The sequence below is a fragment of the Aythya ferina genome (genome assembly GCF_964211825.1).
Source record: "Aythya ferina genome assembly, chromosome: 6".
In the NCBI taxonomy this organism is placed as follows: Eukaryota; Metazoa; Chordata; class Aves; order Anseriformes; family Anatidae; genus Aythya; species Aythya ferina.
The window spans coordinates 12,625,214-12,639,035 of NC_140303.1; the positions used below are offsets into that span (position 1 = coordinate 12,625,214).

At 37.6% G+C, this 13,822-nt stretch overlaps 1 protein-coding gene across 6 annotated transcripts in view; it reads left to right on the forward strand.

Moving 5' to 3' along the window:
* Positions 1–13,822, forward strand: part of USP40 (ubiquitin specific peptidase 40) — a 33,561-nt gene that overhangs the window by 3,396 nt on the left and 16,343 nt on the right. For 4 of the 6 annotated variants that reach the window (XR_014694308.1, XM_084523642.1, XM_084523644.1 and 1 more), the window contains 13 exons: positions 409–522; positions 1,072–1,236; positions 1,811–1,957; positions 4,664–4,807; positions 5,554–5,682; positions 6,243–6,344; positions 6,683–6,790; positions 7,736–8,057; positions 8,525–8,606; positions 9,709–9,880; positions 10,798–10,882; positions 11,877–11,947; positions 13,003–13,322. Coding sequence is in view for 5 of the 6 variants with exons in the window: in XM_084523642.1 (XP_084379768.1) it covers positions 409–522; positions 1,072–1,236; positions 1,811–1,957; positions 4,664–4,807; positions 5,554–5,682; positions 6,243–6,344; positions 6,683–6,790; positions 7,736–8,057; positions 8,525–8,606; positions 9,709–9,880; positions 10,798–10,882; positions 11,877–11,947; positions 13,003–13,322 (1,961 nt within the window). In the remaining variant the exon portion in view is untranslated. Of the gene's footprint in view, positions 1–408; positions 523–1,071; positions 1,237–1,810; positions 1,958–4,663; positions 4,808–5,553; positions 5,683–6,242; positions 6,345–6,682; positions 6,791–7,735; positions 8,058–8,524; positions 8,607–9,708; positions 9,885–10,797; positions 10,883–11,876; positions 11,948–13,002; positions 13,323–13,822 lie in introns of all 6 variants that reach the window. The other 2 variants (XM_084523641.1, XM_084523643.1) reach the window with 2 other exon arrangements.

The window sequence follows — 13,822 nt, forward strand, 5'->3', positions numbered from 1 at the left end:
ATTAACCCCTCTCCACCTCATTACCCATTTTGTAATTTTTATTTTTACTGATCAAGGAGTAGCTCATAAATCAATGTCTTGATGCCTTGTAACAAGTTCTTAAGTTTTAGGATTATGAAAAATAGGAGATAAAGTTGTCTCTATGTACTTTGGTGGTGACTTAATTTTAACCTGCACAGTTTTGCTTTATCACAAACCTTACATTCCATGACTGTATTGAGTAAGGTGAGGCCTTGTACAGTTTTGGTAACCACTGTTGGCAGATGTTTTGGTGAGAGTCAAGTAACCTGACTTATAAAAGCCATAGACAATTGTGGCTTCTTAGACTTTTTTTAGTTTTCTTTTTAAATCAAAATGATTGGCTTGAAGACTTTCTGATGTACTAGGTATATTTTGCTTTATTTCTAGGTTCGAATAATTCCACTGCAACTTCAACGGTTATTTGCTCAGCTTCTGCTCTTAGACCAGCAGGCTGCGTCTACAACAGACCTTACCGAGAGCTTTGGGTGGAACAGCAATGAGGTACGAACGGGCACCTGTGTCACCATCATTGATACTGAAGTCTGACATGGAAAAAATTTCTTAGAATATTTCAGGCTGTGGAGATAGCAGTTGATTAGGTCAACTGTTGTCTTATACTATTGTACCTCCACAGGAAGGATGTCTTAATTGCTCTCAGTGAGCAACAGAATAAATTCTTCCATTAGATACAGTTTCAGTAGCTCTCCTTTGTTTCCCTTTGTTTTTATAGGAACATTTTTTCCAGCAGTAACTAAGTTGCTTGTCCTTTATTTACTTAAATTTTTACCTAAAATGTTACTGTGTAACTCTGCTTAGAATTTAGTGGAAATCTACATAGGTAAAAGTGTCTTTTGTATGGTATATTTTACATACTTATAGCTTCTACAAAAAGCACAAGTTAAAAATGTAGCAATAATTTTCTTTCGGTGTAGTAAATACATGGGTAACAATTGAGGCAGCTCTCTGCCACACTTAATGGAAGTTGTTTTTTAAGTAATAAGCTTAGCAGATGGCACTTTTATTTCTTCAAGTTTATTTTTTATCATGCAGGAAATGAGGCAGCACGATGTGCAGGAATTAAATCGGATTCTGTTCAGTGCTTTGGAGACTTCTCTTGTGGGGACTTCGGGTCACGACCTTATTAATCGATTGTACCATGGAACTGTTGTCAACCAGATCGTTTGTAAAGAATGCAAGAATATCAGTGAGAGACAGGTAAAGCCGGAGGATTTCCCAGGATAGGCTTCTGTTCAGTCTTTTGAAGATGCTTGAAATGTTTTTTCCCAAACTCAAGAAAAAAAGACAATTTTCTGAAGTGTCATTAGTAGTCTTCTTGAATCTAGGTAGTGTGTATTGATTAGGGCACTGCAGGCTTGCTAACACACGAAAATTATGCATGACTTTGTTGCTAAATCTTGGCTGCCATTTGCTAAACTACCTACATCAAAAAGTGACTCACTAGGAGAACGGAAAAAAGGCATTATTAGATCGGTGTTGCAAATGTTGCCTGTAGTAGATAGCAGACAGCTGAACAGTGGGGTAACAACAGTAAAACATATCTTTACATTGTTTTACTGCTCTTTGTGATTAAAAAATAATCTAAAAATAATCTAAAAATAATCTTTTTGTGATTAAAAAATAAAATCTAAGGTGCATGTTTTGTCCCATCAACGATGAAAGCAAAATAAGTGCTCACATCTGCCACAGCAAATGGGATAAGCATCTTTCTAATGTACTGTAAATTTACACTACTTACTGTCTTTTTTTTTGTTGTTGTATTTCTGCGTAGGAAGATTTCTTAGACCTAACAGTGGCAGTAAAAGGTGTAGCTGGCTTGGAGGAGGCCCTGTGGAACATGTATGTGGAGGAAGAGTACTTTGAAAATGAGAACTTGTATCGATGCGGAGCCTGTGATAAACTTGTTGAAGCTTCAAAGGTAATGCATTAGGTCACTCAGTATTTGATCTGCTAACAATTAGAAACTTCACTTACATGTGTCCACCCTATAACCCTCAGATAAAAAATCTGCACCTTTCTTGTTGTATAATGCCAGATTAGAATACCAAAAACGGACCTGCATGTTAAAGCTCAGCAGCTATGTCATCAAAAGTTTATGTGACTCATTTCTTGACTTGAGTATTGTTGCTGGCTTTAATCTAGCCAATGGTGAATAGGTTGCTAGGCCATATAGAAAAGAACAAAGTAAACTACATGGAAATTCTCACATGAAGAGCGCAGATAATAAGCAACTCTTCCTTATGATACATTATGTTAATGATACATTAACATACTGAAAGCATCTGTTGTGGTGCTGTATAGTGCTAGAGCCTTCAGGTGAGTAACAACAGACTTGTGAAAGGAACTAACCAGGTCTTCTGATGTGTAATCCACTGGGTATGTTTTCACAGTGTATGATTGTCCCTTTCCCATCTGCCAGCTTATTTCTGGTATAAGCACCACCACTTCATGTCCTCTGTCCATGAGCTTGAGAACTAGCTGCTTCATGCTCAGCCAGTGGCTTCCATCCATGGGCACCACCAGCAGTTTTCCTCCTTCGGAGAGGCCAGGAATGAGGAGGATAAAAATCGAGGCAGCAAGCAAACAGCAGAGCCGAAAAGTCATCTCCCTGTGGTCAAAGCAGTGACTGTGAAAGTGTCTCCTTCAGGCTGTAGCTCTAGGATGCTTTTGGAGGAATCAGATTGTTTTTCTGCTGAGTTGTGCTGCTTTGTCACTATCTAGTTAATGATTTACTGTTGCTGCTTTTTTTTTTTTTAATTGCTTGTAAAGCTAAGTGCAGTGTGCAGCCCTTTCCTCTGCTGAGTCACTGGAGTTCATCAGTGTTCAGCTGAGAGCTGTGCATGTTAAGCCTGTGTTGAGAGCAAGCCCTAGGAGTGTAGCGACATCCAGATGGGAGAGCTCCTTCCTTTGGCTTGGTTTTCTGCCTTCACTGCTGGGCACTCTGGAAAGTTTCAGGTGCTTGACGCTTGTTAACACTGATGTCCTTCAGAGGAGTTGCATATGTGACCCTGAATGCTCTGAAGTGGTGGCATGGATGATGATAGGCTTGCTTTCTGTCTGCCAGAGTACCTTACAGCATCCTTGTGCTAAAAACCAGTTCTTGTTTTGTTGTTTTATGATTCAGAGTAGTTTCCCTACTGGAGTAATCAAATTTGTTAAGACTTCTGTGTCTTGTTTGTGCTCTTAGCCAGGGTCTGGGAAAGGCAGTTGTGTGAGTGCTTTACTAGAGCTGTAGGTCTTAGAATTGTAGGTCTCTTCAGGATGGGACAAAATGGTGTTTGGCTTTCTTCTGTGCTTGTTTCTGATGTCATAAAGATTTTTTTTTTTAAAAAAGTAGCTCGTTTTTTCCTCATATTCCTGGTATTTTTTGTAAAGGGGAGGCAGTCATACCTGTTAGTGCACCCTGCCTTTGATGTGTTTTGCCCTCTTCGCAACAGCAAACCGCTTTGGCCTGCTTTGGACATTCTTCTGTGCCAAGATGAGTGTGATCCAAACCTTGCAACATGCCTAATGTGGAAGGCAGGAGGTGCAGAGGCAAATTCAGGACAGGTGAAGTTAATCAGTACCTTAGGAGAGTTCATGAAACTTTGCCAGTGCCTCATGTGGCTTGTTTATGAGGGTTTCAGTTAAAATTTGCTGGGTTCAAGGGAGTGCAAGGTAACAGTTGGCTACCTCTGAAATTTGGTCATGTAGCCAGCACTAGGGAGGCAGTTGTTTAACAGCATGACCCTCTGCATGCACCTAGCTTGTTTCAAAGACAAGGTGATCCATACCTATCCTCTCTTCCTTCATTTTTTTGTGGGTCTTTGGAAGTTATTTTCTCCCCTCTTTTGTCCTGACCTCCAAAACTTGGAAGAGTTGCTTGGAAGAGCAAAATCCTTTGTGCCTCTGCAAAGCAGTCTTCGCAATTGATGCAAATGGAATACCTAATTCTAGTTTTCTTGAGCCACACATGTGTTCCTGATAAACCCATTTATGGCTGTGTAAATGGAGAGTTGGATAGAGACACTGGCAGTGCTCAGAGGCCACCGAACCTATACTTCTGTTCAGAGCATAGCAAAGCTATCGTGAAGCTCTTGCTCCCCTATAGCACCTGCAAAGTGGGAGCTGAGTTCCTGTGAGTTCTCTCTGGGCTCCTGGCAGCTGTGTGGGTCTGGTGATGGCGTGTACTGTGCAAGGGGTCAAGAGCAAAGTTGCTGGGAAAACACTGCATAGCCTGACTTCGTGGGAGAGCACAAGCCCAGGGATTTGAAGCAATTGCTTCATAGTGTGAAATTTGTGAAAATCCTCTCACAAAGAACACGTGGTGTTTGGAAATGGAAACTACTGACTTGAATTTCAGCAATGCTCTGCTTCATTTTTGTAGCAGGATAAAGTGTGGGACTGATGATCAGGGAAGGTGTAGGGTGTCACAGGAGTGAAGGATCTTGGTTGCTTTCTAGAATAGCTTGTTGACAGGGAAATTGAGAATTAGGGAAGGCATTTTCTAGTAATGAAAACACTGGCCATGTCTGCCTCCTTGTAAAGCTTTGCTGGAAAATAAAGGTTCCACCATAGCAAGGTGGAAGCATTATTCTGTATAACAACATGCTTACAACTTTTTTTTTTTTTTGTCATTTTGCAGTCCGCTAAACTACGTAAGTTGCCTCCCTTTCTCACCATTTCTCTCCTGAGATTTAACTTTGACTTTGAGAAGTGTGAAAGATACAAGGAAACTAGTTGCTATACGTTCCCTATCCAGATAAACCTGAGGCCTTTTTGTGAGCAGGTTTGTACTGTTATATTTGTTAAAGTTTCTATATACTCAGCAGAAAACTAATATCTCAGGACAAGGTATCTTTAATTTTGCATTTTGTCAAAGCCAGATGTTAAGGAAACCTTGTAGGTTTCCGATGTCCCTAGTTCCAAAGCTTTTGTAAAATGTCTTCAAAAGATTAATTTCTAAAAGTGAGAAATACTTTGTAGCTATACAAAGTGGAAGGATTTAATAATGACCTACAACTTAATCTGAGTTTTTCTTAAGAAGTTAAATCTACCTTTGTATTGGCAATGCCTGTTAACAGATATATATGTTAACAAATATATAATGTTGTCACGTATGAATTTAGCTACATATATTTTGTGTCAGTAGTTACTTTTCTTACAAATTCCTAGGTTAAATGTTTGTTTTTCCTCAAGTCTTTTAAATGAATATGAAATAAGCTGATGGTTATTACAAACAATTTGTGCCTTTCTATTATTTGCATCAATATTTAATTATTTTAAATTTGAAATATTTGAATTTCCACCACTGTTCAGAATCACATCTAAAAAGTTGCTTTATAAGCCTGTGCCTTGGTCTATGCTTCGTGTTGGTCCTTGCTAGTGTTCCCCATCACTGAAGAGCCCCTTCAGTCTTTGCATGTGCAAATGCACATTGAAAAGTATCAGAAGCTATGCTGATGGTATAAAACTGTCCTTATGTGGAAGACTTGCTGATATTTTTTATTATTATTATTATTTTTCTTTTTGAAGACTGAAATGGATGATTCAGAGTACATGTATGAGCTCTTCTCTGTTATTATACATAAAGGTGGCTGCTATGGAGGACACTATCATGTTTATATCAAAGATGTGGACGAATTAGGAAACTGGCAATTACAAGTAAGTGCTAAAGGTTTCTTTTTCTTGCTCTATCTCATTTAAAAAAAAAGTATTAAGAGAATGAAACAGACATCCAAGTTAATATTTTAGTGAGACGTTTGGTCTTTCACCTCCTTGAGGTTAGTTTTTGGCAGTATACTATCTCTTCAAGTTGGAAGCTCTCAGGATTTTGGGGCAAAGTTTATATTTCTGACCTGCTGAACATTAATGGGCTGTTGTATTACTACTGCCTGCTGTATGGCATGTGCACAGATAGAGTGTGGGTGTGTATACACTCCAGTCAGAGTGCAAGCTGCTTGAGCTCTGTTGTAGCAATCTTTGAGTGCATCTTTACCATGTGTTGAGTGTCATATGATGAACTGGATGTTTTTGTACAGCATCCAGATGCCTATGTAAAGAGGCTGCAGAAACAATCCTGTGTAAAACACTACGCACAGCTTGCTCAAAAATATTCAGAGGATTTCCTTTACACTTCTAAATCACACATGCTGTTGTTAGTACTGACTGGAAGACTGCTGGCTGTGCTTGAAGTGTTTGTGAATATTATTTTTCTTCTACAGGAAGATGAGGATAGGCTAATTGAAGATAAGGCTTTAAGAGAGAATGAAAATGCCAAAGAAGCAGAAAATCCACTGGCAGTGTTGAAAGGGATTTTATCAGAGGTATGGTATGTAAAGAGTTCATTGCTTCTATTTTGATATTAAGGAACCCAGAAGGAGGGAGTGAAGTATGCAAGAGACAGGCTTTAGAACATAGAACTCTTCTAAGCTTATTGTGAAGCACTGTAACTTAACCTAACTTCAATACAAATAGTGACTATTCATAGCAAAAAAGCCATTTTTGGAGTACTCCTGAAGTTGCTTGCTTAAGCTGTTACAGAAAACAATGTTAAATTGGCTTACTAACAAATAGGAATTATTTAATCACTTCAGAATTACCTACTTTGTATTGATTCTTTTACACTTGTACTCTGTCATCCTATTTTTTATTTTCTCTTTAGGAAGAATCTAAACAAATACCTGTGGATCAATTAGGGCAGAAGTTACTGGAGAAAAAAAAGGTGTCCTGGAATAAGAAATACCGAAAACAATATGGAGCATTACGAAAGGTAATATGTACATGTATGTTAGTTTTTGATTATTAAGATAACTTTATATTCCTAACGAATAGTCAATAGGATGGTGGATGAAAATGCTGGCACTTGGAGTAGCAAGGTAATGTGTATATAAAGCTTAGTGAGACAAATCAGTAGACTGAGTAACAGGGACAAGATTCTCTGAACGTATCATCTGCTTGAAAGCATGTATCTCTTTCCATCTATATTTCTGACCTAGAAAATAACCAGCTTTGCCTATTACAACTTTACACCTCTGTCTTAACAGAAATAAGTGAAATAAGTTTTGTTTAGGGAAAAAAAAACACCCTTTCTGGTTGTTTAGTGCGTCTGTAAAATTAACCCTTGAAATGAAGTCTTGTAGTTATCCAGTTGGTTGCTGTATTTTCTTATGCTTTAAGAAAAATACTTCTGCATTTGTGCTACGGATATGTGGAAAATCCATATTTCTTTTTTTTGAGTAAGAACAACCATATAGGTTTCAAAACAAAGTATTTAAAAGTAGTTGTAAAGTCTGAATATGGGTCTTCCACAGGGGTGTAGATGTTTTTCTGACTTTGACAGTGAACTGATAGAAACAAGTTCCGGGTAAACCAGTATTAACAATTTCAAAGTTTTTGTTACTGTGAATGTTACTAAAAGTGACTTTTTGCAAGTGCCAAATTTATTTCAAAACCACACGGGGCAGTGCAGAGCTGAAATAACTGTAAATTAGTTTACATGTTTTGATCTATCAAATGAGATTTTGATTATGACTAAAACTAATTCAGATCTTTTTTTGTTTTCTTTTTGTCTTTGTTGGAATGGATTTCCACAAATGAAAGTTTGGCTATGAATTTGAGGACAAATCAGGTCATGTAGTTAATGTAGTCTGCTATGTTTAATCCAGAGCATCTTCCTTTACTAAAATGTTTTTTCTTGTACTTGCTTTCATTTTAGTATTTGCAAAATCATCCTCAGATATTTCAGTTCAGTCCTGACAAAAATAAGGTTGGTCTGAAGGAAAAATACAAGCTCCCATTTAAGTCAGATTCTCAAGGACTTGATCTCCAAAGTCCTTCTCAGAAGAATGATATCCAGTGGAACTTAGAAAAAACACCTACAAGGCTAGAGGAGACTTCTGTTGGTTGCCATTGGTTTGATCTGAATGATTCAAAAGTCCAACCGATCAAGGAGGAGGATATTGAGCAACAATTTCAGGGTAAAGAGAGTGCCTACATGCTGTTTTATCGAAAGTCACGGCTGAAAAGACCTCCTGAAGGTACGCACAACTCATCTTTATGTGCTGGGGGTTTCCTTCATTTACACTTTTTGTGGAGGTAGAAGGTAGTTGAGCATTTCTGTCCTTACTGAACTTTCTAGTGCCAATTGGAAAAAAGGCTTGACTCAAGATAGGAGCTCCAAGGAGCTAATGAATGGTTAATTGGTTGTAGCTGACACTAACTTGTTTCTCATATGCTTCACAAATACTAGCGGAATATCTTCTACTTAAACAAGTTGTTGCTAAAGGCATTCATGTATCTGTTTCCCCTTAGGGAAAGATAGATGTGAACATGGAAGAATTAAAAAGGCTTGTTTGACTGTTGTATCATTGCAATTTAATTTACTCCATTAAGAAAGTGCAATGTTATTTTCAATGATTACAGTAATGTTTCATCTCACTTTTCTTGTTTACCAAAGCAAATTTTAAGCAGTTGAGGCCAAACTAGCGTATATTATTTGTTACAGCTCGAGGAAATCCAAGATACCAAATTCCTGAACATCTTCTGAATGAAATGAATGCTGCTAATACTGAGCTGCAAAAGAAGAGGTATATAATATAATGTATAGAGGTATATAATGTAACTGTATGAATCTCTTAAACAGCATTCTTGATCTGTAGATCTTGGAATTGATCTAAAATTAAAGAAAGTCATTTAACAGATGTAGAATTAGATACTAAAATGACTTAATACCATAGAGGTTAATCAAGGAATACAATTTGTACATCCAGTTTGTCTTCTACTGGTCCCCTACCTACCTGTTAGTGGCCTACCTACTCATTCTGCAAAATTTCAGAGGAAATTTTTTTACAGCCTCAAATTGTACCAGTTTTTTGTGGGAAAGTACAATTCTAAAAGGAGAATGGAATACGTTATCTAAATTGCACTTACAGAGGGAGTTCTCCACTGGGAGAAGGGGGAATGGCTTGCCTTTCTGTGAAACAACAGATAAATGGTATCCTTTGCCTGAAACATGAAAGAAAGAGCTGGTGGTATCTAGGTTGGTCAAAAATTTGGTTGAAAATTTTCCTTCTGGAAAAGACACAGAGCTGATGATGTGCCTGAATGCCAGTTAAGCTGTCAAAATGTAGACATGTGCAAGAGATGGATATCTTGTGCGATGCCTCTCTGCTGTGGAAACTTCATTATTTTTAAGTAACATTTGCTGTTACATCTAGCTTCTTGCTAATAGAACCGAATATAGTTATAAAGGAGGAAGGCATGGCTGTGTCTGTCCTGGTAGTTTTCCAGGAATTTTCTCTTTTTCTGTGTTTGTTTCAAGAGGAACACAGTCTGGAGAGTTAAAAAAAAACAAATAAGGCGCTATGGTCTCCCCATCCCTAAAGATAACGTTTTTTGTCCTGTTTAGAAAAGTTGAAGCAAGGTGTAGGAACAAGCCCTATAACAGTGTTTTATTTGTGTGTGGAGGATGTCTAAGCTTGCTCTGTATTGTATGTACTATATATATATATATTCATATATGGCATTTTTGAGCATCTCTGCATATTTCTTAATAGAGGAGAGAATCTGACACTGAATTTAGTCATGAGGTTATCACTTACATGACAACTGCCAGAAGCATCTCTGAAATAAGTTAGCAGTTTGTCAGCATTAAACTCACCATTTCATTATTGCGTTTTTCTTTCAAAGAGCGGAATGTGACTCAGCAAACAATGGTATTGATCTGCATCTCCATTTGAGCTCGTGTTACAAATTTTACAATGGAGCTTTGCATCCTTCACTTACTTGGAAAGAGAGTGTTCTGGATCTGACTATTGACAGAAGAAAAACACTAGGAGATCTTCGACAGTCAATATTCCAGGTATTTACTATACTGAGTGAACTCAAACACTTTAATTTTAATTGAGATACAACTGCTTTCTATGTATGTATCTATGCCACAATTTTTATTTCAATGAGAAATTTTTAACAGTGAATGTAATTTCAGGAGACTCAAAGCCATATGGATTTTTCACAGAAGGAAACATTGCTTTGCGGTCAACTTTTGATGTGTTGACAAAGCTTTTGATTGATAGATGAAGCTTTAATTAATTAGACTTTAAAGTTCATAAGCTAATTATTTGTATGTGGGCAGCCACTTTGCAAAACTTTAGACTTACATTTAACACTTCAGTTTGTGACATGTATTTGTGTTTTCAAGGAGCTGGCTGGCCTTAACAAGAAATGCTTAGAGGAGTTTAAGAAATAAGAAAAGCTTAAGATTTCTTTTAAGTATTGAAAGTGGTGTCTTTGTATTTACTATGTTAAAGGAATGGTCAACAAAAAGCATTTTACAAAGTGTCCATCTGTCATAAAATCACAGAATGGTTTGGGCTGGAAGGGACCTTAAAGACCATTTAGTTCCAGACCCTCAGCGATGTGCAGGGACACCTCCTGCTCATGAGATTGCTCAAAGCCCAACTCAACCTGACTTTGAAAATGTAAATTGAAGCTAACTTGCTCCCTTAAAACATCATTTGCTTATATTGTACAACAATATAAGCATTCAGTTGAAACTGTTTTAGTCTGGTGACTTTTGTGAAAGCACAAGTCCTAAAAAGCTTGTGGGTTTTCTGTGCCACTAGTTTAGTAGAGAGAAGTTGCAGGGACCTGTTAAGTACCAAAGTGAGCCTGGTAGCCAGGCTGTAACAGCTTTCAGCAAAGTTGCAATTTTGAGTGGTTTAAGTTACTGCTTGTTGAAGTTCTGTGTGTTTTTTCTTTTATTTTATTACCAATTAGATACTGGAATCTTGGGAAGGAGACATGATTCTCAGTAATGCCAAACCTTTACCAGCAGGACTGCATCTTTATGAGATTCTTGATGGTAAGATTACCATGTACAGGGGTTCTTTGTTATTTGTTTGGTGTATTTATTGAAGACACAGAGGGCTTCTTAAGTAAAACATCTTGGAGAAGTATATTTGCTGACAAAAAGATAATGGCCTCTATTTTGACTTTGATTTGCTTATGAGTATTTGTTTTCGTTATAATTACCTAATAGGTAGAGGAGATAATAGAGGAGCCAGGGTGATCCTAAAGAAAAAAATAGTTTAGGCTTAAGCTGAAGTAGGAATGGTGCAAATGTAAATGATTACATAAAAAGAACATTAATTTCAACATAAACATTTTTATTTTAAAACAGCGTTCCATCTGCAGCTTTGTCATGTAATTCTAGGTGTAAGTCTTCAAAAATCTACTCTGTTATTTTTAGATTTTTACAGGATTTATGGTCTGCTTAAGAAAATTAGAGTTCTTTCAGATCTTTCAGAACATAGCCCAGCTTTTAAAATATTGACATCAAAATGCAGATGCACTCAGAGCTGTTAGTATTGCTTCAGATCTTAGTATGGTTCTTTAAATGACAAAGTCTTTAAAAAAAAATCTGCATCTGGCTTATGGTAGGAAGGTAAAATAAATTGCAGTGTGGATGTTAGTATTTCAGAGAATATGCATGAAACACATTGTATGTAACTCACTTGTTAAGTCCAGCCTTTTTGTTTTAAATCTAATTATTGGCTGTTAAAGCTTATCTAGATAATCCTGACCAAGTAGCTTTATCAACTGCTAGTGTGAGCCTTGATTTGTAAGGGAAATGGAATTGAAACGTTTGTGCTTTGGCCATCTTCAATCTGTACCTACTCTTGTTGCCCTTCTTACTTGGGTGATCCCTAACTTACCCCCTGTAAATTCTAATCATGCAGCAGCTTTTGTAGTGGTGGACTTGAGCCAGGGTAGAATGTGCCAGCATATAGCAGTTACCAGCTGACCCTGCATGTCTGTTTTTGGGGGAGAAGAACTTGATGACTTGTTCTTCTTAGGAGATGAGCTGACACTGGACTGCTTTGGGCTGGCTGATGGAGCAGACATTTTTGTGTGGAATGGGAAAGAGGTAAGTGAAAAACAAATATTTTTCGTCAGTTCCCAAGAGATAAGATGTAGTCTCTAAACATGGTTTTGGAAGCTTCAGTCAATTTTGCAGCTGTGCTGCTGACATGCTAACATTGGCTTAGAGGACACCTCTTCAGCCTCATGTAGAATACAGTATATTTACAATTTGTCCCTGTTAACCTTCTGTGTGATGTACAGTGTGGTTCTTGGTAGAACTGTACAGAATGCAGAATGTGATAGATCAATAGGTGCCTGTAGGTATCCAATGCTAGTTACACTGGAGTAACTGGAGTACAATCACGAGAAGATCTGGTGCCTCTTGGTAGGAGATCAGTTGATAGTAATGTGATAACTAATGCCCTGTGGTGAACCAGTCACCTATTTTTGTATGTGGTCTCCCTGAAATGCTACGCTTCTTTTGGGTCCCCTCAATATCCAGGCTTCTGCTTAACTTGCAAACGCTTGTTTCAGTGATTATGTAACACAGCAGAAGTTTGCCCTCCATCTCTGTTATGGAATAAAATATTGCTTTAAACAGATTTTTGTTGTAAAAATATTTATATATATATATCAATATATTACATATATCTATGGATATATATATAGCATATCCAGCTTCTTACACAATCAGATTACTTTCAGTAAGTGATTATACTCTTGGCCTAGGTAACGAATCAGAAAGCACAGACTTAAAAATCTAACTCTTCACCTGCCTCAGTCACGCTAATTTTTTAATATCCTGAGGGGTTAAAGTCAGCTATTCTAAATTGGTAGAGACTGATTTTTCCACCCACTGTTTACTCAGTTACTGTTACCAACATTATTACGTACAAACATGGAACAGACTTTAGCAGTATGCGTTTCTGTCTCAGTACATTTGAGTTACTCTCATTTGTTCAGTAGGCATTTAGTCCAAAATGGCTTATTTCTAATGAGAGAGGTTCCACCTTTTTGCTTCAATAATTTTGCTGTTGTCACTTACTGCTGTATAGTATTTCCTGTTTACAAAAATGTGCATTATTGAACTCTACATAAACCGTGCATTCCTTCCTTCAGGTTGGTGGCACAAAGGTGATGACAGGCCCTGATCATGAACCTGTGATCATAAACGTTCTTCGTCTGGCAGAGTATAATGAAGGAGGGAAGGGTCAACACTTCACAGAATCGCAGCACATCTTTCCGTGCAGCACAAAACTGGAGGATCTGCACAGGGCCTTAGCACCGTCAGGAGGAATCATCTTAAAGAATGGCTCAGGACCTGATAGAGAAGGCAAGAACTGGGAAGTACTTCTTGAAGAACAGATGAAGGAAACAATCAGAAGCGTTGGTCTGACAGATGGATGTTCAGTGTTAATCTTAGACAGCCATGACCAGAGGTAACCGTTTTGATTTTAAGTATGATTAATCAAAAAAAGCAGTTGTGGCAAAACCTGTTCAGTTAAAATTATTCTAGATGTGTGTGTACGTATACATGTTTCTATGTACATTATTCAAATTAATTTTCATTTTGTGACCTTTTAAGTTCAAGATAATGTAGTCTTAATGTTTTTGGGATCTCTTATCAACTGTTACATATTTTGCTCCTAAAGTGCAGAGGCAGTCACATCCTTTACACTTTAAATAGGGAACACCTAATGAGAACAAATTGTGCCCAGTGTGCTGGCACATTTTTGGAGTAGCTTCAATTTCTAAGCCTTGAGTTTCGTGGTTCTCTGAGAGACTTGGCGGAATGAGAGAACTGTGCAGTATCAGAAGAGTATTCAGCTCTGCTGAATCTCTCAAGTTCTAAAGTTGTCAGAGGCAAGTTTCTGGTCTCATTTCCCTTCAGAGTGCATAGTCCTGAGGGTAGGTTCCGGTTTTTAGAGATGTGTGTATG